Raw genomic sequence first — 26,016 nt, forward strand, 5'->3', positions numbered from 1 at the left:
TTTCATTTTATTTGAATCAGAAGTGATACCTACTTTGAAAATGGAATATTCTAGCAACAGGATTATTAATAATAATGAACCCAGCAGATATTACTGGCTCTGATGAATTTCTTTGGTAGATAATGATTGTGAAAACACTAAGTATTTTTCGAACTTTTTTTTTGCCTTCTACATTCTAATAGTTAAGTTTTTACTGTTATTTTTATTTGATATTTTAATCTAGTAATAAACACAATCTTAACATCTAAGGAAAATAATAATGCAAATATTTCAGTTTTTGGTCCAGTTATGTAATTTTTTGGAAAAAAATGAGTATGATAATAAATTTAAATGTTTTAAAATCTACTAATGTGCAATATATCTGAAAACTGGAAAGCTATAAAATGTCTTCTGAGTGACTGAAATTGCCCATAGCCTGGTGACTATAGTGTTATATTTAACTGTTTGAGACTATTAGATGATCACCATAGTCTAATTTACCTGAAATTCTGACAGCTTAGGTTGTCTGATTTCTCAAAACCTGTATGATTAAAGGGAAAAGGAAGTCTTAGCATGAGTAAAGGTGAAGTTACAACAAAAATGACAGTTTCAAAGCAACCTAGAGAATTACTATATTTCAGGCTAGTGCAATAACATAGTGGGTATCATGATGTTACAGAAAGAGAAGAATTTTAAAAATAAATAATATACTGTTTTTGAGTGGGTAAGATGATATTTCCTTAAAATAATTATTGTTTCTAAATTAAACTGATGATTAAAAGGGGACTGTGCCTTGGGATACTCAGTTACCTGGGGACTACATTTACAGGAAACTGTCCGTTCTCACTAAATATGAATAAATGTGAAATTACACATGTATGGCATACTTTTTATCCTGAGAACATTCATGTGAGGTAGAAGTGTGAGAACCATTTTTATTTCACTTATGCATTATTAACTGGACCTTAAGGAGAACCATTGCATTTTCCTTATTTACTCAGTTGTTGACTTGAGTGACAGTATGGTCCATTATTTATCCAAGACCTGATGATGACATGAAAAGCCCGAGATGTATAATATATATTACTTTTTATTCGAAACCTTAGGACCAGCCCCATGACTAAAGATGTAGAAGAACAATTAGAATCTGTTTGGCTTCATTTGCAAACTTTTGAAACTAGGAAGTTTGCAAGTTTTATTTTGGAATGTTTATGTCATAATTCATCTATTAGATACTTCTTACTGATCTTTTCTCTAGTGAAAACATTAGCCTGAGGCAAATGCTAAATCTTTCCCACACTTTAATGCAGAAAGTGCCTTTTTAAAATTTTGCATTATGTGAGTGGTCATTTTCAAGTTCAAAAATACCTTGATAGATTACAGATGTAGGATATATTTTATTTTTTATTTTTTTGTTGGTACTGGGGATCGAACTTGGGTCCTTGCACCTGTGCAGCAGGCAGCAAAACCACTGAGCTAAATCCCTGGCCCTAGGATATATTTTAAAACCCTTAATACTTTACAAAAATTGAGTCTATAGTCATGCATATTAAGTATATGTGGTTTCATAAAATCGGTCTTTTAAAACAAGTTGCATGAATAGATCTTTGGAATGATCTATAAATTGGTTTAGTACAGTTTTGTAAGCAGTTGCATAGCTATCTTGATTAAAACTGCTTTAGTAAATTCAAGACATTTCTTGCCACCTAATGTCAAGAAATGCATCCTTTATTGAAACTGAGAACTTGTGGAAGCCTGGAACCATTTCTGTTTCCACACATGTAGTATTAAGGAGTCATTTGTTTTCTGTAGCTTTGGAAAGAATAGCTGAAATAAACAGATAAAAGTGATAAGTATCTTTGAACATAGGCATGGATCCCTGAAAAAGAGTATTAAGTCACTAAACATTTGCAGTTGATTACATCACAGTGGGTTTGGCAATTTAAGTTTAGGCATATTTTTTCTTAGGGAGTGTAATGAATAGAAGGTTTTCTTTTTTTTTTCTTTTTAGTAGCAATAGAAAAATAGTTTTTAAATATACTGAATCTCTTCTTTAAAAATTTGAATTGTACAGGTAGAAAAAGTATTCTCTAATGCTTTCTCTTTCAGGCCACAGTATTATAAGATAATTGAGGAGTGTGTTTCACAGATAGTGCTGCACTGCAGTGGTATGGACCCAGACTTCAAGTATAGGCAAAGATTAGACATTGATTTCACTCATCTGATTGGTATGTAATATAACCCTTACTGTCCTTTTTGCTTTATGCTTTTTATAAATAGGCAATTTTTTTTTTTTTTTTTTGGTACCAGGGATCAAACTCAGGTCCTTGCACTTGCACAGCAGGTGGCGAAATCACTGAGCTAAATCCCTGGCCCGTAAATGGGCATTTTTAAAGGTAGATCTCTCACTTAACTTGTTCTGTTACTATCTAGCAAATCATTATGTCTTAAGGTACCTAATTGCTGTAATTATTAATTATGATTACTATGAGAGTTCTGCTTGTGTGATTATATTAACCCAGTTGATAAGTTTTAACACTACTGAACTCATTTTAAAGTCAGTGTACCCAGAAAAAAACATTGTGTTATTATAGATGAATGCTTTGTATTTTAGAAGCATGAATCAAAAATCCTTAACTTCTCTTTATGCTGAGTATTAGTATTATAGCTATGTTATTAGTGCTCAAGTTTAAGAAAAGAAACAAGCTTATTTCATCAACTTAAGGCCTTTAAAAGGCTATCAGATAGATAAATTTGTATTTTCATAGACCTTAGAGCTAGGAAAGAATTTGAGATTATCAAATTCATTTCTTTCTTTCTTTCTTTTTTATTTTTTCGGTACCTGGGATTGAACTCAGGACCTTGCGCTTGCGAGACAGGTGGCAGCACCACTGAGCTAAATCCCTGGCCCAAATTCATTTCTTTAGATTGCTGAGAAAATGACTTTTTATCAGCCTAGAATGATAGCAATACTTCCCAGAACAGTCGCTGAAGGATGAAGTGAAACTTCTCTTGTGAAATATGCTTTGCTACATGGCCTTACAGTTAAGCAGTGTTTTTTATACCTAATTGAAATCAGTAGTGGTAAAGTTCATGCATAAATTCACTTGTCTTTAAAGAAAACAGCAGCTGTTGACCACCAAGTTTATATTATTTATTTCTCCATAACATAGGATAGATTTGCAGTAATAAAGATGTATACTTTATTCTTTATTATGTATTCTTTTCTGTTTTTAAATATAATCCACAGTTACTGAAAGCACTAGACAATATAAGTGACAGATCACCAGTCAAATCACCACTACTCCTTTTTCAGCCCTGCACATTTCCTTATGCACTATCTATAAGCCTACTTGCCTGTCTCATCTCTCATCTATGTGTATGGTAATTTTTCATGGAACATTATAATGAGAAGTTTTTTATTGTAACTTTTAAAATGGGACTTTTAATGTCTGTATACTGTTCGATCTTACGGACTGTCTTAACTAATCATTTCTTACTGCACATTTAGATTGTTTTCAGGTTTTCACCTGAATTATAAAGGAATCTGATATGAACATTGTAGTGTTTGGGCCATTCTCATTATTTCCTTAGGATTTATTGCAATAAATGAGGGTATGGATTTTCAAGGGCTACATATTTTTCAGATCACTTGTGCCAATTTACTTTCCTCAGAAATGAATGTGGACCCTGGCCTCACTGCATATTTTTCACTGAGTTGGATAGCCAGTAATTTATTTTGTATTTTGTGAATGGAGTCACAAAGGACTATTTTCAAATGAGTATATTGGCTTATCATCTATTAGGAACCCTAGTTGGCACATAGAGTCTACTGTTGATTTTGGCTAGCTTTTTCGGTGTTCAACAGACATTTTTTGTGTGTGCTATGTGCCAGGTACTTAGGATTGTTTTATTGGTAATCAAAACCATTGAGGAGGAAGGGATAAGCTGAGACAATAGTCTGCAACATAGATCTATTATGACTTCATTCACATGTTAGCTCTGTGATTTTACTTGAATCATTTAACCTCTCTAGATTTTAGTTTCTTCAATTCTATAATCAGGTAAGTCAAAGTTACGTGTAGTTCTTAATATTTTATGTTGAGAGTCCTTTTTGATAAGCTAATGATTTATGTAGAACATTCATTAGAACACATGGGCACACACACACACACACGAATTCCCACAGAAGTTATTAAATGCTTGAAGAACTTCTATTTTAAGATCACTTAAACTTAAGAATATTAGAGTCTCTTATGATTTCACAATTCTGTAAGTTTAATATCTCTCATAAATTAAATCATATGAGATCCTTGCCTAAAAATGTCCAATGATTGCCCATTGAAATTTAAATCAAAGTCAAAGGCATTACTATCTCTGGCATAGCATAGATATGGCCTCCCCTTTGACTTTAACACAGCACTTTCCTCCTTGGTTACTTGGCTCCAGCCACACATAAAAAGAAAAAAAAAATTATTGAGGTAAAGTTGACAAGAGAAAAACTCCTCATATTTAAAGTGTGTACTCTGCTAAATTCTGAGATTATACATATATATAATATACTGTACATATATTGGAAATAGTCATGTCATATTTATGTATCATCTCAGTCAAGATAATAAGTTCTCTATTACTTCTTAAAATTTCTGAATTCTTCTTTTAGTCCTTCCTTCCCATGCTTCCCACCTCTCTTTATCCTAAGATAGGCACTGATCTTTCTTACTAGTTCTGTTTATACTTTCTTTCTTATCAGTTTCATTTGCTAAAATTTCATATAAATGAGAACACAGTATGTGCTCTTTTTTCTTTTATTAAGCATAATTATTTTGAGATACATACATGTTGTTGTATTGTGTGTATCAATAGTGCCTTCCTTTATATTGTTGAGTAATATTCCAGTACATGGATATACCAGTATTGGTTTATACATATACATGTTGATCATCGTTTGGGTGTTTTTCCCAGTTTTTGGCTATTCCTAATAAAGCTGCTATGAACATTCACATAAAAGCTGCTATGAGCATTCACATATGGTACAGACATATGTTTTCATTTCTTTTGAGTAAATAGATATTGAATGGGTAGTTACACAATAGACTGTAATACTGCCCAAAAGAGGTTCTTTCATTATATATAAGGAATTATATTTTTTTTCTTTTATTTGGCAGTGCTCAGGATTGAACTCTGGCTCATATGCATGTCAAGCAAGCAATCTACCACTGAGTTTCATTCCTGGCTCTTTTATAATATTTTATTTTGAGATGGTCTTGTTAAGTTGCCAAAGCTAGTAACTCGAACTTAAGATCCTTTTGCCTCAGCCTCCTGAGTACCTGAGATTACAGACTTGCATCATTGTACCCAGCTTCACTATTTATATTATGAAGTGTATGACTGGACTTGTGAAGTTCCAAGTTTGTTTCTCTGTGTACATGATTGCCTCATATCAGAAGTAAAATCTTTCACTGGGAATTCTGAATTAATGAATGTTACTCTATCTTAGAATTTTTGAGGATAATTTTGAATTTTGATAATCTTTAACATGGAGTCTTTGCTACCCCTCTATTCATAATAAACTACCAAAAAATTTTTGAAGAAGTTGAAAATTGTGGAAATTAAAACATGATTAAATATCTTTAAAATAATAATGACCAAATGGATGCTTGGTTTTGTGCTTCAAAAATACTATCACTCAATTGACTTAGTATACTAAAAAATGAAAAACTGGTGGTTTGTTCTATATATAGTATAAGTCAATTTCCTTTGAAGAGAAACTGCCTTGCAAAGGATAGTCTCCATAGAATTGTAGAGTGGCAGCCATCTTTTGGCTAGAAATTTCATGCCATAATTTCTAATCATTTTTGGTATATCTTACTAGATTCCTGTGTAAACAAGGCAAAAGTTGAAGAAAGTGAACAAAAAGCAGTGGAATTTTCAAAGAAGGTAAGACTTATAGAAATTAGATATGATTGTTAATAATTTAATCACAGCACATATTTTATCCTGTTTCTTTATTTGCAACCTATAACTGTTGTTTCAGCATTGTAGTACTTTATATTTCTATATTCAAACCAAAGAACAGAATATTGCTTTATTTCCTAATAAGATAAGGTTGGTTTTATTCCCTCATCATCATCTCTAATCTATTATGGAAGAAAAATGCTAGCTATATTATACTAATGTGATAAATGAAATAAAATTAGAGCTGAAAAGTTATTCTTAGAAGCAATCAACCAAAATAAATTCCCTCATTACCTTCCTATAGCTTTCACTTAAATTAGGTAATTCCTGGGAGAAATGTGAAATATTTAGCTGGTCTTTAAAACTGTGATCTTTAACCTCAATGCTAATGATAGCTATGGAACATTGTAGTTGCAGTGATCTCAGTCTTTCCCCACTGCTTACTTATTTTGTTTGAATTTTGTAATTGCTTTTTGTTAAATGATGGTGCTACTTTATGTGTGTAGACTTGATGGAACTTGAGACTTGTTAATGTCTTATGAGTTATCTATTTTATTTAGATCTGATGGTCTTTTCCTTGTTTCATGAAAGCATAGCTATAATTAGCTTCTACTAAAAGCCCTCCCTCACTCCTTTCCTCCCTCCCTCCTGCCTCTTCTTCCGTCCTTCCCTTCCTCCGTTACTTCTTCCCTTCCTCCTTCACTCCCTTCCTTAGATCCAATTAAACATTAGTATAGTATTTCTCTCCTGTTGAGTATAGGGAAAAGGATTGAAGCACACATTTAAATGCTCTCCAGTTTTCAGCCATCTGACAGCAAGATAAAGTGCTTGCATATTGCTATTTCTTCACAGTTATGACTTACCTTGGAGATTAGGTAATCACTTTTGCTATCACTCTAGAAATTATAGTTACTGAGAGCATCTGAAGAAATGTCTTTGATCTTTCAGTTACTAGAATAAATTTTTAAGAGCTTGAGCTTGACATACAATGTTTGTGTGAAGCTGTCATTTTTATTGATGAAAGAAAATGCATGTGTTTTCATTAATAGACCTTTATATTTCTAATGTTCTTAAGGAGCAGGTCTTAAATTCCCTTTGAAAATCTTCAAATCCCCTCAATTTTTCACTGGCACTGTAATTAGAAATCATAAGATGGAGCTAATTGTGATTATCAATCTAGTAAAGTTTTCTGTGTGAATATATGAAAAAAGTAGTTCTGAAATCAGAATTTTCAGTGTTTTATACTCTAGTTTCATTGCCAACATTTAGAATGGAAACATGCATGGCGATCAACCAATGATTATCTCCATGCATTATCTTATTCTAGATTTTTTTGGGGGGGGGGGTTGGTAGTGGGAATCAAACTCAGGGCCTCATGCTTGCCAGGCAGGTGCTGTGCTGCTGAGCTACATTCTCAGCCCCTAGATTATTTTAAGAAGCAGTATAAAGTGCTTTTTTTAAGTGTTAGAATGAGAGGCAGAAGTTACAAGATCTGATTCTATGATTTCCAATAATTAGCTATGACTTTAAGTAAAACACTTATACTCCTTGGATCTTACTTGCTTCGTTATTAAAAGGACAAGATAAAATTAATGTATGTGTGAGAGCTCCTCCAACTCATATATTTTATACTTTTGTGATTTCTATTTGCTTTTACAGATTAACACAATTTTAAATTAAAAGGAGAAACACTGTGTGCCCCTTTCAAATGTACGAATAAGCCTTGTATAGAGGAAAACTGGCACACTGTGAATTTGTGTAGATGTCACATTTGTGAAACACAAAGAAGACAACTGTAGGAGGCTAGGATGGGAACATAGCTTCAGATAAATCTTAACATGGAAGTAGTGAACTTGAATAAGGTAACATTGAAGGACCTTCAACTTCTTAGTGAACTAGGAAAACAAAGTTATTCAAAGATTTATGAATCCTTCACTTCATGTATCTGGGATGCTTTTGAAAATTAAAAATATTAAAGATGATCTGCATCAATTTCTATGGGACATTTTCCAGAGACTGAAGTAGAGATAGGTAAAAGCATTTCTAACTAATATTTTAGGTTTGAGCTAAATATTATTATTATCCCTTTTGGCCAGCCACCTTTTCTTCAGATTTATATCAGAATGTCATTGTATAATTTTCAAAGGTCAAATCTATCATGATGAATATTTATTACAGTGGACATACATTTGTATTGTTGCACAAACTATAAAGATAATTTTGGATATGTCACTTTTGGAAACACAAATAATATTGTTTAAATAATGTATAGATTTCTGCACTGACTTAAGGTGACATTGACAATAAAGCAAATAAAATGTTCTGTAGTGGGAGGTAGGCAGTATTCATTGTAAATATTCAGGCTGGTTTGTGCCTGCTTAGAACTCTGCAGTAAGGGCTGGAGCAGGATGCAGGGAATGAATATTCACCATTCTGATAGTCTTTTTGGCTTAGCACATTATATTTTAATCTCTCATTTTCCCTCTTATAGCATGTCATTCAAATATTTTGGTTAACCATCTGACAGAAACTGTTACTATACCGTGTATTGTTCTATTACCTGATTTTGTGGAACTCAACTTTTTGGATGCTAGACAGTTGTGATTTTAATAAATATATTCTAATTTGCATTAATGTCCATTCATTTGAGCAATCTAAAAGTGTAATCTCTTTTTATGATTTCAAACTGCTTGTTGTATTTTTAGATTTGATTTTCTAATCTTAAATGTACAGGATGAAACATTAATAAACATTAATTCTAAAATCAAATTTTCAACAACACAAAATCATGTATTATACATGAAAGACTTTTCAGTCCACTTTTTTTAATATTTATTTTTCAAAAGTGAAAATAGTTTTACTTTGGGTGGGAGGGTATATATTCCTTCATTACTTTCACTACCATCAGAAACAGTGCCCTACCTCAACATGGATGCTTAATTTTCATGAAAATAATCAAGAGCTCTGGTATTGAGTGATGAGGAATTCAACTAGGTGAAACTCACTCCACTTATTTACCAATGTTCTTTAAAGCTTTCTCAAAAGTGTATTATTAACTGTACATTTATGGTGGTGATTATTTCAGTTTGATGAAGAATTCACAGCTCGACAGGAAGCTCAAGCTGAGCTTCAAAAAAGAGAAGAAAAAATCAAAGAACTTGAGACAGAAATCCAGCAACTTCGGACCCAGGTATTGAAACAAAATACAGACTTTGTGTCATGACACAGTGAATTTGATGGTAGAAAATTATCTTGTAGGATGGAAGGAAAAGTGTAACTGCAAGCAGACTTTTTTGGCAACTTTACATTTTATTTGAAATAATCACAGATTTTATTTTCTAGGACTGTAAATCATTTTTAAGGTTTGAAAAAATAATGCATCAGTTGCTTAAACTTTCCTGAATATTTTAATGAAATGTATTACAATGGCAAAATTGTTTTCGAGATGAAATTTTCATGATGATTTGAGAAATTGAGTGCATAGTATTTTTTTCAAAAAGAACATGAAAATGCTCATTAATTTTAATTATCCCAAAAGCTCCTTGAATTCTCTTTAAATCTAGAATACTGTCATTCAAAGCCTATGCACTTTACATTTCCATCTCCATTCCCTTGGATGAAAAGCTCCCATATGCACTTAAAGTTTTAATTAGGGCATCTAAACTTTAGAATTGACCAAGTACTCTCATTAACATGTTATAAGTTATAAATGAATACTAGGAAATTGAAGAGGATGTCTCTACATAGTGAATACTCCATAGGTATTGTTTGATTGACTGGGTCTGCTTCTATCAGTTTATTGAAAAATTACCTCAGAAGTAACCAGGAAACAACTAAGTATTGAATGGGATGACCTTTTCCTATCTTTAGCTTACATCACTTATCTCTAATATAATATAATTTCTTTTCACTAAATCTCTCTTTTCTCTTTATATAGTGTGACTTACCCTTTAAAATGTCTGAATATTTCTCTTTATCTTTTCACCCCCTAACTGGTGGCATTTTTCAGTGTTCGGTCCTCTACTGTTTTGTTGTTGTTGTTGGCTTTTGTTTGTTTGTTTGTTACTGAAGATTGAAGCCATGGCCTTTACATTGAGCTGCATGATATCTAGTGCTCCCCCAGCCCCCATTTATATTTTGAGACAGGATCTTGCTAATTTGCCCAGAGTGGGCTCAAACTTGCAATCCTCCAACCTCAGCCTCCCAGAGTTTTGGGACTATGAGCTTGTGCCACCATGCCTGGCTCTCTTGTCTACTTTTTTCTTTTCTGTATATATTCTTGCTCAAATTCCTATTCAGTATCATATCTTGATATAATACCATTAAATATGTGCCAGGTCTTTTGAATTTGTTTTATATTTCCAGATTTTGATTAGCTATTCCCATAGGAAGGTTTGCTGCATATTGAAATCAAAATCAGTATTCCTGATCTTGTCTTTCCTCAAACCAGCTTTGTCTCCGTTATTTTTTGTTTAAATTTTACCACCACTTTTTAGTTAAGTTGGAGTTTTCTTTCCCTTTTTGCTGCCCTACTTATGGCAAATTAAGCTAGTCACTGTTTTATGTCCTTTTCCCCCTCTTGCATCAAAACCCAGAAGTCCTTAGGTCTACTCATTACATCTTACCTGAATTATTACAGTTGTTTTCTCATTTTTCTCTGGTCTATATTCTCTTCCCTTTCAAATTCATCCTGTATGCTAAGTGGCAAATTAATCTTCCTAAAACACTAACCTCAGTATTATTACCCTTGGCTTTCATATGTTCAATGGTTGCAGGTTTAGTACACATTAAATAAAATCTCCTTACTTAGAATTTTAGGACCTTCTGGCATGGGATCACTTATGCCCCCTTTGCAGACTAGGGTGTGACTGCTCCTCTGCCTGCAGCATCAGCTCCGGCTAAGTCACCTTTCCCTCTTATTATGTTTGCAACTTACTCCCTCTATACATTTCCTTCTGCCAGCATTTCTCAAACATAAGTTACAGAGATGCTAATGGAGTTTTATAAGGAAATCATTCTATAGTTCACTTAATTGGGTACACATAAAATTCCTTTTTGGCGCAGCACAATACTCATTAATATATTAAAGGGTCCAAGTGTCCTTTACTGAAGAAACCTCTTTCTCATACAGCTTTTTAAGACTCATTTAACCACAGAACTCTTTACATTCAGAAAACCTATTAACTTATTCTGGAAATAGTGTTTTCATTTAATTTAGTTGAGAAATTTGGCTTATGATATTCTCTCTCAGAAATGCCATTTTTTGCTCATCTGTACCTGTGAAACATATCCTTTAAAGGAGAAACTCAGTACTCAGACATCCCTTGGAAAGCTTCAGTAAAAACTACATTAGGGAATTTCTCTAACCTTCTATATTACATTTTTAGACCAGTCATACTGTATTTGTTTACATGCTTTCTCTTTCTTCCACATGAGTGTAAGAATCATGAGGTATATGTGTTTTTTATTCTTAAGGCACTACTGTATCTAGCAAAGGCCTTACTCAAAGATTAGTTACTTATTAATTACTAAATTAGCCAAAAAAGTACAGTCACACAACACTCTTTAGTGTGCACCAAATAGTATCAAATGTTAAATCATTCATGTGCTATGTGTGATTCACAATACTATATTGTTGCCTAATTTCATTGTTCAATTCCTAATTACTCATGCAAGGGAATAAAAGGGTTGATATGATTGGTTTTTAAAAGCTTTTAAATATAAATATTAAACATTCTCAATAGGTAAAATATGCATTTACCTTGAGTATGATCCTTTTTCGTCTTAAATTTTTTGTTTTCTGATGATGCTAGGGTTCAACCTAGGACCTTGCACATGCTGAATTTGTGGTTTCACAAATTTTATAACAGATACCTGAGACAAAAAATTGCTGTTTATAAATATGTCTGTTTGCTCTCTCTTAATTTTTCTTTATGCTATTTAAAATGGAACACAGCTTTCGCCTTTCAAAAGTACTGTGTTGAAAAATGCATACACAAAACTTGTAGGATATACTACTAATTTCCTGAACTTTTAATTTCCCCACAGTTATTTTATCTCAGTCAGGATTTAAAAAATCAAACTTTTAAAATAGTAGTTTTACTTTAAAAATAAAGTAATTTTGTACATTTTAATTCTGATTTTTCCTGGTCTTAGGCAGGGATTTCACGCTAAGGGAGGACTGTCATTTCTTAAGTATAGAAACACTTTAGTCATATGTATTTATATACACACATAAACATATATGTGAAGAAAATACTTGGTCAATGTGGAGTGAATATCATGGGAAATATTTCCATGATCCTGTCTAGATATGTGTGTTAACTTTTAATATTTTTGTAAATAGGAAATCATTTAAATTGATTCTTCTAAAAATATGTTCCAACTTATTTATTTTGTAAAAATATTTCTGTTTATTATACAGTAGTTCAAATAGAAAATTTGTGTTGATACAAAAGGATCTTTTCCCAAATGAAAATAATGCTATGCCAAGAAATTTAATAGTTTTAATCCCTTTATTCAATTAATCTAATATCCTATCTTGATTACCAAAGATATCTGTTCATTGGTAGTGGTTTCTTGGAAATGTTTGTAGTGAATAGCTCCACTTTTTTATGCATTTTAAAAATTGAACCCTTGTGATCAGTAGTAGTTTAAAGAAATGTGTACAGAGTAATCATCAGAAAAGAAGACAATATTGAATGCAGTGTTCTTTTTCATCCATTATCCATTGCCATTACAGAATGAACTTGAAGTTACTTTCCCATAGTAGAAATAAGTTATTCTCTTCTTGTAGTCAGTGTGAATTAATTTTTCTCCTGGCATGACACCCATTCCTTCCAGAAGAGAAGGGCTACTGTAGTAAAAGAGGATTGCATTGACTGCGGGAACAGCCAGATTTCAAACTGCATTTCAGACTATGTGACCTTTTTCAGTAATTTAACTTTTTAGCACTTATAGTTTCCTCATCTGTAAGCAGTGTAATTGCGTGACATAAAAATACCCTATCTACATTACAAGGTCATAATAAGGATAAAAGAAATGATGGATGTAAAAATGTTAACAATCAAATTATAATGCAAATGGATGGTACTTAGTATTAATTTTTTTTTTTTGAGACAGGCTTTCACTATACAGTTCAGGCTGGCCTTGAATTCACTATGTAGATCAGAGACCAGGCTAGCCTTGAATTTGTGGTGGTCCTTCTGCCTCAGCCTCATGAGTGCTGGGATTACAGGTGTATGTCACCACACACAGCCTAATTATAGGTTTTAAAAGATGGTTGAGTTACTGTTGCTATGAAACAGACTCTTGTGTAAGGCTAATTGCCTTCCAAGGGATTTGAATCCATGACCTTGTATTAATTATTCTATATTCAGACCAGCTAGTCTAAAACGCTCAGGCCATGTGCATTACTTCTTCTTTGGAAGTATTTATAATGAAAGATAATTTTTCATTATTTTAGAGGATTATTTTATAAATATTAGAGGATGTCAGCTTTCCTAATGTTGATTAATTAGTAGAAGCTGTCACTGTCCAGAGATTATAATGCTTATCAAAAGTCTATGTAAGTTTTTGTGTGTACTATTACAGTATGTAACCTGTAAAATTAATTAAGCCATATATAATCTTCACCAAACCATAAATATCTACTGACATGTATTCTTTATGCTGCATTTTATTATAAGCGTTTAAACTTGGATTATTTCTATTTCAGGGACATGGACCTTCAAGTTCATTAGGACCTCTAGGCCCTCCTCCACCACCTCCAGTGCCAGGTGCTGGGCCACCTCCACCACCACCTCCACCTCCACCACCTCTACCTACAGGAGTTCTTCCTCCTCCACCACCTCCATTACATGGAATAGGACCAATACCGCCACCACCACCACTGCCACCTTTGATTGGGGGGCCTCCTGCACCACCACCCCTTGGAGGAATTCCTCTTCCCCCAGGAGCACCACTTGATCTTCCTTATGGAATGAAGCACAAAAAAATTTATAAACCTGAAGTGTCCATGAAGAGAATAAACTGGTCAAAGGTAATGCTTTAGCTAGAGTTTTTGACTTTGTACAGCAGTGATAACTGCACTCCTATGTATAAGTAGTACCTAATGTTTGAGATGATGACTACTGACTGTATTGCTCTCCTTTGCTTTACAAGTTCACCATTAGTCCATGTTCCAGTTAACTACCTAGAGATAAGTGGAAATTCCCTAGATACTTTGAGATTATGAGGTTTTCAAAAAGAATACTGAAATGGTTTACAAAATAATGTTTGTATTTTATCAATAAATGAAAACCGATTTTGATTCTTTTATTATTGTTAAGTACTTTAACTTTTAAAAATATTTTTATTGTTATTAAGCCTCGTTATATTACTATTTTTTGCTCTTAGGAAATTTTTTTCAGTTTTATACTTTCATATAGTAGTTTGGAGTAGGTGACTATATTCAGTAGTGTTGTAACCTGATGGTTTTTTAAATATGCTGAATGAAAACGCTTTCTTCTACGTGTTATCATGGCTTATTATTATTGTCATCGAATAATATTTTTTTTAAAGTTATAAGATTATCACAGTCCTCATTCTTGGGAATTTATTTTCTAGTGAAAATACAATTAGCTATACTGAAGAGCATAAAGGTCATATCATAATGGGTCTGTTTAGTAAGTTGGTTTGATTAAATCATTTTTAAAAATTCAGCATAGGGCCAGGGATTTAGCTCAGTGGTTCCGCCACCTGCCTTGCAAGTGCAAGGTACTGAGTTCGATCTCCGGTACCAGATATATATATATATATATATATGTATATACACACACACACACATATACTTATACACATATACTTATGCTCTGCTCATGGGTAAATGAGGTATAAATTATTTTAGAACAGCTTTTTGTTTCAATGCTGGGGATTATGCTCAGTGCCTTATGAATACTAGTCAGGTGCTCTACTACTGAGCTACTTTCCTAGACCAACAGGGTAGTTATTTTTAATGAGGCACAGTCCGTCAAAATATTTGGACTAGTTATCTATGTATGTAAATGTAATAATATGTTTACTATTTTATCACACATTGCTGTGGCACTTACATATCACTGAAACATCATGATATACTCCAAGTGCAAAATTCACGTGTTGGATTTCAGTGTAGTAGTTAAGACCATCCTCTGAACTGCACTGGCTTTTTATCCCACCTTGCCATTTACTCATTTGGGCAACTACTTAAACTGTATAGTGCTCACTTTCCTTGTCTTCAACATAGAGGTTCTGCATTAAAGGATTATAGTGAGGATCAGATGAGTTAATATTGCAAATCACCTACACAGTACCTAATGCATAGTAGGAAGTATGTATTATTAGGTATTATTATGTCTGTTGCCTTCAGCATAATCAGGGAGCATAAGAAATTCATTTTTCTATATCTCAGCTTCCCAGTTTTCAAAAATCTAGAAGTGAGAAGAATATATGTGAGTTCAAGGGGGATTTATTGTATTATTTTTAAGGTTATTTTCAGCAGAAGATTTTTTTAAATGTAATTTGCTATATAGCCTATTGATATTGTTTAACTTGGCTGCATACCAACAGAATTCTGAGGGTTTTCCACTGAATATTTACTCTTAGATGGCTATTTTGAAACATCCTAAAATTGATTCGTGGGTAGATGAACAAAAGAATTATGATTCATCCTCAGTGAAAATGAATTCTTTCAAAAATTAAATATAAAGTAACAGTTTAGAAGCTTGTATTTGTTACTTTTGTTTTAGATTGATCCCAAAGAATTATCTGAGAACTGTTTCTGGTTAAAAGTAAAAGAAGAAAAGTTTGAGAATCCAGATCTCTTTGCAAAACTGACCCTGAATTTTGCTACCCAGATAAAAGGTACATTTTCTTTTTAAAAAAAATTTAAATTCCTGATTCTGATTTATTAGAATTCAGTGTTTGACTGAAATTTTTGAGTAGTGTGTGTGTGTGTGTGTGTGTGTGTGTATAATTTTCCCTAGTACATAGTGTCAAACATAGATTAACATATTAAATTTTGTTTTGCATGAGTGTTATTGTTCATCTTAAAATAGATATTACTTTTGTTTAATACGTGTATTATATATAAAATTATAAAATTTTAATTTTCTCTGAGAAGAGGACATGGATTTGCTGATTCACTATGTAAGAGAAAATGACATAGTGATTCTAATGACTCACAAGTTTTCATGAAATTGGAGTAAGATTAGTGCCATATGGACTATATAGTATTTCCCACTACATTTGTATTACTTATCAATTTCCTTTCTAGGAAATTTCATAGTTTTAGTTATGAGTAGATTTTCTGGATAGATATCAAAATCTGATACCCAATAAATATGTTTACTGATTTAATAGTAGAATGCTATGTTTATATTTCAATCCATAATTTCTTGTGTATTTCACCTATAACTTTCATACTTTTAGGTAACTTCTCATTCCCATAATTACTGAGGTTCACTCTTTTTTGGCATTGTGTTTCAACATATTATATATGTTTCATTAGCTATTGCAGAAGTGATTGTTCAATTAAGCATGGAATTTTTTTGTGCTCTATTTATTATTCCTTAAAGACCACAGTTAACATATACAGAAATATGGAGTGATTATACTATTTTGAAGAATTTTGACTTTTTTTTCTTATTTGATACATTAAACTTCACATTTAAATGGTTCTTTAGTGATCAGAGATAACTATTATAATCACTTTTTAAAATTGATAAATTTTTGTAGCAGTGTATTCATGCTTATAGCAGAGGAGTCATATAATTTTATTTTTTAAAAGAAAGATAAATGGTTTTTTAAAAAAGAGTGACTTTCCCTAGTCCCAGACTTAACAACTTCTACAGAGAAAATTGTTGATTTCTCACATTATCTCTTAAGAGTATTCTGTACTGCTAGAAGGATAAGGTATTTATCATTCCTTGGCTTTTATGACTTCTTTTGTGTAAATATATTTAGTTTATTTCATATGAGCTTGTAATTTGTGTTGTACTTTGTGGGTTTTTTGGGGGGGGATTTGAAATTTTTAATTCAATGTACATTTTTAGATACTTTCTCCATGCTGGGTTACAATAACTTCTTTTCTCCTATTATATGTTGTTTATTTCACACTTTCTTTACCTATTGAGGTATTCATATGAGAGAAACTGTGCATCATCTAAGCTTGTATATCTGATTTACTTAACATTATGGTCGCAAGGTGCATCCATTTTCCTACAAATGACTCTTGCTTACCTTTTAGTATGGCAGTGTAGCACTCCATTGTGTGTAAGTACCATATTTTCTTTATCCATTCATCTATATGGACATATAGGTTGCTTCCGAGATTTGACTATTATGAATTGTGCTGCTATAAACATGGATATGCACACATCACAATGGTATGCCTCTAACTTTTTCGGGAAGATACCTAGAAGGAGAATAGCCAGGCCAAATAGAGTGGTTTACTTTAGTTTTTTAGAGGAATCTGCATACTAAATTCAATAGTGGCTCTATCAATTTACATTCCCACCAATAATGAAGGAGGGTTCCTTCTTCTTCATAGCATCACTAGACTTCATTATTGGTTGATTTATTTTTTTCCTTAGATTCTTTTATTGGTACATTTTAGGTATACAATACAATTACATTTATCATTGGGTGCTTGTACCTTTACATGATATATCTTGGTTCTTATTTTTTCCCCATTTCCTATTCTCCCTTCCCTATTTACAAAGACTTTGTTTCCATTTTTTCCTTTTCTCATAATTTTTCCTTTCCCTTCTTTCCTTTGCCCTACCCCTCCCACTTGATAGTTATAATCAATAGATATTGACTCATTCTTGTCATGATGTTTTACTGTTGTTGGCTCTTTTATTTTTTGTTTTTCCCCCCTTTCCCTTTAGTTTCTTGCCTTGCCTGGTGGCTTCGCTCTGTTGGGGCTCATGGAGTTGTGAACTTCATTGTCTTTTTCTAGGATATTTTTAGAATTGTTTGGAGTGCTGGTTTGCTGTTCATGAAATTTCTCAGGTGTTCTTTGTCATGGAAGTATCTAATTTCCCCATTGATTTTGAAAGACAATTTTGCAGGATACAACAGTCTAGGTTGATGTTATTTTCTTTTAGGGTTTGAAATACTTCACTTTAGGCTCTCCTTAACTTCAGGGTTTGTTTTGAGAAATCTGCTGTGATTCTGATGGGTTTTCCTTTGTAGGTCATTTGTTTCTTTTCTCTAACTGCTTATAGGATTTTGTTCTTCTGTTGCATTTCTGGGATCTTGACTATTATATGTCTAGGTGTAGCTTTTTTTTTTTTATTGTGGCTAGTTGGAGTTCTATATGCCTCACTTATCTGTATGTCCAATTCTCTACCTCTGTCTGGGAAGTTTTCTACTAGTACTTCTGTGAACAGTTTTTTTTTACATCATCTGTATTTTCTCCTGCTTTTTTGTGGACTCCTATCAGTCTTATGTTATTCTTCTTTGCATCATCTAGCAGCTGCTGGATTGATTTCTCATGGTCCCTTACTATTTTGAAGAAATCTCTCTTTTCATGGTCACTAACCGCAATCCTGTGTTCTATATCTGATATTCTATCTTCACAATCGCTCAGTGTGCTGTGAATACTTTCAATGGAGTTTTTAATCTTCTGGATATCTGTTTGAATCTGTTTCATGGATTCCATTTCTTTCCAATGTTGGGTGCTCATGGTTTCCATTTCTTTCTTATGCTGGGCATTCATGGCTTCCAGCATGGTTCTGAGCTCATCTATTTTTTTATCTGTTTCTGTTCTAGAGCCTCTAATCATGTCTTTCACTCTACTCACCATCTCTGTAGTTATCTGGGAAATTATTTCTGCTTTGAATTTTTCTAGAGCCTCATTCATCTGTTTTGTTACTTCTTGTGCTATCAGTTCAGGGTGTCCAGGTGGTTGATTGTCATATTTTTCCATGTTTCCCCCAGAATTTGCCTTTGGTGAGCTGGAAGTCTGTGTTTGTGACCTGTCAAGGTGTCTTCTCATTTTTAATTCTATTGTTGGTGCTGTTTTTTGCTTTAATTCCTGGGCTGATACTCCAATATTTCTTATTTTGTGTATCTTTATTATGGTGTTTAGAGCCCCTATGGAGTGATTGCTTCTTAGAGATATCTTCCAGGTATAGCTGGACTTTTTAGGCTTTGAGTCTCTAATGACTCTTAGGCAATCTCATTTTCAGTATACCAGGGAGGACAACTGTTTAGATCAATCATAACACCTTTGCCCAATTGACAAAATCAGCATCAAACACAGCTTAGAAAATGACAATTTGTGGTAACAGTTAGTCTGTCATCTTTAACCACAGGAGCTAGATCAAAATCTAGGGCCAGCCCAAAATATGTTTTTAGTAAGTAAACCCTTTAATATGGCAAGTTTACCCTTCCAGATAAGGATTTAACAGAGGTTAGGGAGGGAGGGGTAGAGAGATAAAGGGAGAGGAAAAGGTTAGAGGTGAGACTAGAGGACACGGGAAGATCATGCAAATTGTGGGGATCTGTTGAAGACTGGAGGAGAAGCAGAGTGAAAGAACAGAGATGTACAGAACAAACTGACAACAATATGGAAGGTAGAAATTCTATTCACCTTTTTATAAAAGTGGTAGTCAAGAGGACAGAGAGAGAAAAAAAATTCAGAATGGGACAGGAACAGGAACAAAGAGGGAGAGAAATATAGAGCCAGAAGGGATAGAGAGAGAGAAAAAGAAAAGAGAAGAAAATATATATATATGTATATATATATATATATATATAAAACAAAACAAACAAACCAAAAAATGGTCTCCCTTGAGTTATGTCTCTGCTGTCCTGTTAGACAATGTGGGCAGTAGTGTGTGGGTCTACGTCGATTAGTCTCAGCAATCTAGCTGTAGTCTACTGAGATTCAGGCTGATTTCTGGCTGCAAAGTCCAAGTTGAGGTCCCTGACCTCCTGCAGGATTAAACTCTGCAAGGTTCTACTGCAGGTTCCAGCTGTCCTCCCCCATAAGCAAGTCCGGGTTTCTGTGAGAGGTGCTGATCCCACCAACTTACCAACCACGTTGGTCTAGTGTGCTTTTATTGAAGAGATTTTCTTCACTTTCCCAGTGGGCTTCAATTTTCATTGAGGAGTGTCAGAAAGGCCCTCTCTGTTGTTCACTTCTGCTCTATCTTCTGGGGCTCATAACCATGGCCTCTGTGTTCCCCCCTGTCGCCTCTACTGTGGGGATTGAGATGCTGTGCAAGGCGTCTGTGCAGTGTGGTCTCTGGCAACCTGGTGGTCTCTGGTGGTTGGCGCGGGCTGCTGGTGTCTGCCTTACCCAGTGGTCTCCGGCGGTTGGCGCGGACTGCTTTGATTTCTTAATGGTAGCCATTCTTTCAGAAGTGAGATGGAATCTCAGTGTTGTTTTAATTTGTATTTTTCAAATGGCTGGAAATGTTGAACATTTTTTCATGTATTCGTTCATCATTTATTATGTCACAAAGGTAATCTGAGTGTTGACTTTACAGAGAAGTGTAGTGGCAAATTTGCAACCTTATTAATATCAAGTGAATAAGCTACAGTAGTATCATCCAAGATAAATTAGATATTAACATACCATAAGAATCTATTATGTACCACACTTAAACCTAGAGAAGAAATCTGTGATTATGATGTAAACATTAAGACAATTCAGGTGTTAACTAACAGCTTATATTTACTAAATATAACAGCTATATCTTTGCTAATGGTAGAGAAGAATTCAACAGTAATTTTATAGCATTAACTATGGAAAGATAACAAAGTTTCATGGTTATACTGTTAAAGATACAGGTGCACGAGGAAAACTTGGATACCTTAAACTCTATCACATGAGAAGGAAGAGAGAGAAGTTGTACAAAGGATGTTACTGGGGGAGTAGAAGGATGTTTATAGAGTTAGGTATAGGTAAGAGAAAAAAAAAACTACCAAGACATGGTAGTAAAAGAAAAAGAGGAAGAAACAATAAAGAAATTCCATAGAGAGTAAATAAAAGGGAGAAGTGATCAAAAGGAGAAGAAGAAAAAATAGAGGAAAAATAAAGTAAGTAAAAGAGATAATAAGCAAGGCAGAAGGATAAATAAACCTTTCCCAAGCCCCAAGAAACTGGTAAAGAAGAAAAAAATAAAACAGAACAAAACAACAAACAACACACACACAAAAACCAAAAGAAAAAAAAACAAGACAAACAGAAAAAAAAATTCTCTGTGATTTTGAAGGTGTGGTTTTCTTCTGGGGTCTATAGTTTTGGGCCAATGTCTAATTCAAAATGTATCCTGTGCATGCTGGTACTGTGTTTCCCTAAAAATAAGACCTAACTAGAAAATAATCAGTCTTGAAAATTACAGATCAAAAAGGCCAGGCCCAATCAGCCTATCTTTGCTTTACTTGCCATTACAGAGTAACTACTGATCAAGAGCATAATGGGATATAATTTTATATATGACACTGGCCATCAACATGGTAATGACTATTTTCTTGTTGGTGTTATTTTTTTTGGAAACATAGTAGGTAGAGAAGGCATCTAGATCCCAGATCTGTGCTGGATGCAGTTACCAGCAAGCAGGCGGTGGGATTATGGGGAGGTTGCCAATCCTGGGACTTTCAATTGCACAGCAATTCAGCCTGAGCCTGGCCTCTGGCCCTTCATATGGGGCCTGGGTTGTTTAGCTTAAACTTCTTATTAAATCTCTTGCTAGACTGACCATGGCTCGTGGACCATAGTTGCCTCCCATCACACTCCCTTACCCCGTCACTGTAGGAGCCTAACATTGAGAACCCTGAAATGAAGCCAACCCCTGGCTGCTCTGAGTCTTGGGTTCAGTGGACCGCTCCCTGGACTGTTGTCCGACCACTGTCTCCCTGGGATATAGCTGGCACTTGGAATGGAGTCACTCACCAGCTGTTGCAACAGACAGCATCCACTGATCTGTTCCACTGCTGCTTTTCTTCCTGAAGGCCTCTGGAGTCTCCCACTTTCTCTGTGTCTCTGTAGATTCAATCTTACTTTCTCTTGTGCAGTAAGCGAGGAGCCAGGGAGAAAGTGCAGATTGTTCCTTTTTTTTCTGCATTGTATTCTATCTCTTCAGTTTCTCTGTAGGCTCCAAATTTCCCATCAGATCTTTCTTGGGTTTTAGTTCACTTCCTTTCTTCTTTTCTTCCCCAAATTATTAGTTTCCAGTGTCTAGATTCCTGAGTCTTGGAGAGGCTGATTTATTGTTTGCCACTCCATTTTCTCTTGTACCTCTTTCAGATTTCATTGCATGGTTTGAGGGTCTCCAGGGTCCTTCCTATGTAGCTTGAGGCTGGGCAAAGTCACAGAACGGTGTGGATTAGCTGGCAGAGGCATACCTCAGCAACATGCTCAGGATGAGAATGAATTGTGGAGCCTGGAAAATCGATGTTTGTAGAGTAGGCCAGCAGGCTAGAGACTCAGGCTTTTAAGAGTCAATGATCAGTCAGGGCCGTTGACTGGCAAGATTCACTACCCTGTTTTTTAAATAATGCTTACAGTTCTGTGGTTTGGATTTATCTTAATTCATTTAACCAGCCTCCTATTATGGCATATTTAAATTAGATCCATTGTTATACTGTTTCAAAAATGCTGTGGGAAACATTTCTATATATGCCTTTGTGTACATATGTGAGACTGTCTGTAGGATAAATTCTAGAAGTGAAATACCTGCATATATTTTCTACTTTGAAAAATGAATTTTATTTCCAAACATTTGTATCAATTTACAGTGCCACTAGGAATGTATATGAATGTAGATTGTGCATCTGTAGTCTTAAATCTGAAATGCTTCAAAATTTGAAACATTTGTGTACCAGTATGAAGCCATAGTGAAAAATTGCATACTTGACCTCATGTGATAAATTGCAGTCAATACTCAGAAGCACTAAAAGTATTATATAAAACTAACTTCAGGTCCCATGTATAAGGTATTTGTTAAACAAAAATTAATTTCAGGGGCCAGGGATTTAGCTCAGTGGTTTCGCCGCCTGCTGCGCAAGCACAAGGACCAGAGTTCGATCCCCGGTACCAAAAAAAAAACAAAAAAAACCCAACAAAAATTAATTTTTTGTTTAGACTTGGGTCCTATCTTCAAGATATCTTATTGTGTATGTGCACATATTCTGTAATCTGGAAAAAATCCAAAATCTCAAACAGTTCTGGAAAAGGTCAAACACAGATGCAAGCATTTTGGATAGGGATTATTCAATCTGCATCTCCTCCACATTCTCTACCCATCTTAGAGATGAAAATGGTGAATGATTGGTGTCATGATGTTTACTTCTTAAATTAGGAATGAAGTTGTGCAGCTTTTCTTTTACCCACAGGCAGTGTGTGTCTTCTTTTTTCTGTGAACTTCTCCCTCTAGTTCATGGCACATTTTCTATTGAGCAGCTGCTCTTTTTGCTTACTGATTTATTTGTATTGAGTACACACGAAGCAGATTTTATAACATTTTAGTCAAATTAGACATACAAACAAATAAGTACAGCCTCTTTATTTTATAAATGAAACTGACCTTAGAGACAGAGGTAAATATAAAACTCATTTCTGTATAGCATTTCTAAGGGTAGTATTATATAGTAGAAAACACCAGAGGAAATAGTCACATATTCTTGCATTGTGGTAATGATACTTTTAACTGCAGTGACTGCATTTTACAATCCATAAAATAACTATAGTAATGTTAACTTAGTAGCGTTATGAGGAATAAGGTTATCTGTTTAAAGCACCCAGCACAGTGCTTGGTATCTAGCAGCCACTTAATAAATATTAATTCATTTCCCCCATTTATTTACCTAATGCTTTTTCCATATGTTTTGTTATTTTCATTTCATTTTGTTTTATTTTAGATATTGCGACTTCATGCAACTGCTAATTCAGAAAGAAATTTTCTTTTACAACTTGGTAGAATTAATCAGTTATAAGAAGCAATTCTAGAAGCAATTCTTACTGCTAAAACCAAATTAAACCCAAGTAAAATCAAAAGGCTTTCATGTACTCACTGCTGTGAATGCTGCATTCCCATTCCTCTTAACTTTAATTCTCCAAACTTTTCTTGTGATATTATTCCTGGTTTTCTAATTTTGAATATATAAGCACAAAATCACGGTAGGTGGACCTGTTAATGCCATTACTTTTACTAAGATTATTTCTGAAGGAACATTTAGGAAATCATTTAAGCATCATGGAATATTCTAGACATGTATAGCATAGCCAAAACAAAATTTAATGATACAAATCTGCCATTTTTAAGTAATAGTCAGTAACTATTGATTGATCTTCCTGTTATAGCTTGAGTTCCTTGTCACTGCAAAACCATGATGTATAATTTGGGAAATAGTTGGCTTGCTTAGAAAGAAATCAGCAGGAGGCTCTGGCTCCAACAAACTTAACTTTACTGCCCTGACTTTCCTAGATGTGGAGCATCACTTTGTTCCCCATTCTGCTGCTCAGTGCAGCCATTTGGCTATATTCTAAAATGAGCAACATACTCATTTTTTCTAAGACCTATTTTCAAAACTCTTAGTTTCAGTATTCCAAAACCTTTGAAAACTTCCCTCTAGATAAGTCCCCAACTTAGGAATGAGTTCCGTTCAGCAGGAACGTTTGTAGGTTGAATTTATTCATAAGTCCAACAGGTCTTATACACCTTTGACAGAAATATATGGTGTAGAGCATAAAAAACCCAAACATACACATAAAAATACTGTACACTATCACACTGTACAGTAAACATGCAATAACACAATTGTGACAATGTCTGATGGATATGTGAGCTATTTCCCCATGTTTTGTTCACATTTGTGAATGTCCGTAATGCGAGGTTCACTTGTATCTGTGAAAGTTTGCAACTCAAATTTTTGTAAGTCAAGAATTTACTGTGCTGTGAGGGTGCTGTAGAGTTCATGACTCTGTTCCTGCTACATGCACTGTAAAGAGTTAGTAGTCTATTTTCAAGAAAATGTTTAAAATTTAGAATAGCTTAGAATTACTTAATGCAAAGAAGTTTTAAAATATACTACTTCCAATATCTATTATATTTAAGTATGTAAATATTTAATATTTGAAAATAATATAAAATTGTACCTTCTATTTGAATTATTTATACCTAAAGTATTAGAGAAAATTATTTTTAATATTTTATTTTTATTTTTTAATTTTTTAATTTTTTTTTTTGGTACTGGGGATTGAACTCAGGTCCTTGTGGTTGTGAGGCAGACAGCGGAACCACTGAGCTAAATCCCCAGCCCTTTAATATTTTATTAAAAAATAGATTATTTGTGTTAAGATAGAATGCATCTCCTTTCAATTAACAAATTCATAAAGTACCAACTTTGTGTAAATTGCTATACTAAATGGGAGGGAAAGAAATGAATAATGTCTTGTCTGTGTACTAGAAAACTCACTGTGTGGGAGGTAGGAAGATTGACACTCTAGTTAGTGAAGTTGTAGTAAATATTGGAGTAGATATTTTTTTAAAGCTATAGGAAAAGAAAATAATAATAGGAAATTTTTAGTAAGGAAACTGGGGATCCCAGAGGTGTGAAGCCAAGCCTTCACAGGTAACTAGCATTTCAGTAGTGAAAGAATGAAAAAAATGATTCTAAGCAGAAAGCACCATTAGTAAATTTTTAAAATAAAAGCTTTAGAAATATTAAGTATAACAGAGTTTATTTGAGCAAAGAATGATTCATGAATTGTGCAACGGCCAAAACCTGAACAACTCTGGAGAACTCTGGCCAGCAGTGTGAACAGTGAGCTTTTATAGGCTGAACACAGAAACAAAGGAGAGAAATCAGCTCATTGGCTGAGCTAGGCCTTTGCATTCTTTAATATGGTCACATCTCTTGGCTGCCTGTGATTGGTTGAACCTTGGTTGTTTGTGTTTGGCTGAAATTCAGCTTTTTACTACAAAAAGAAATATTTTCAAATTAGGGTTTGATTTTTTAAGTTGGATCTCTAGAGTTTAAGGATAGCTTGAGGGGTGTGGCCTATTGGGCTGTTGAAAGTACAGGCAGCAAGCAGCCTTTTGG

The 26,016-nt window shown here is 33.9% G+C and overlaps 1 protein-coding gene across 7 annotated transcripts in view; it reads left to right on the forward strand.

Annotated features, from left to right (window-relative positions):
• Diaph2 (diaphanous related formin 2) overlaps nucleotides 1-26,016 on the forward strand; it is a 979,330-nt gene that overhangs the window by 278,689 nt on the left and 674,625 nt on the right. For all 7 annotated transcript variants that reach the window (XM_087196779.1, XM_021247648.2, XM_087196782.1 and 4 more), the window contains 5 exons: nucleotides 2,089-2,207; nucleotides 5,855-5,919; nucleotides 9,023-9,127; nucleotides 13,655-13,978; nucleotides 15,705-15,819. In XM_087196779.1, coding sequence (XP_087052905.1) covers nucleotides 2,089-2,207; nucleotides 5,855-5,919; nucleotides 9,023-9,127; nucleotides 13,655-13,978; nucleotides 15,705-15,819 — 728 coding nt within the window. The remainder of the gene's footprint in view (nucleotides 1-2,088; nucleotides 2,208-5,854; nucleotides 5,920-9,022; nucleotides 9,128-13,654; nucleotides 13,979-15,704; nucleotides 15,820-26,016) is intronic.

The sequence above is a fragment of the Heterocephalus glaber genome, unplaced genomic scaffold (assembly GCF_053883595.1).
Source record: "Heterocephalus glaber isolate CG9 unplaced genomic scaffold, H.glaber_assembly_v1.0 deba00001613, whole genome shotgun sequence".
NCBI lineage: Eukaryota > Metazoa > Chordata > Mammalia > Rodentia > Bathyergidae > Heterocephalus > Heterocephalus glaber.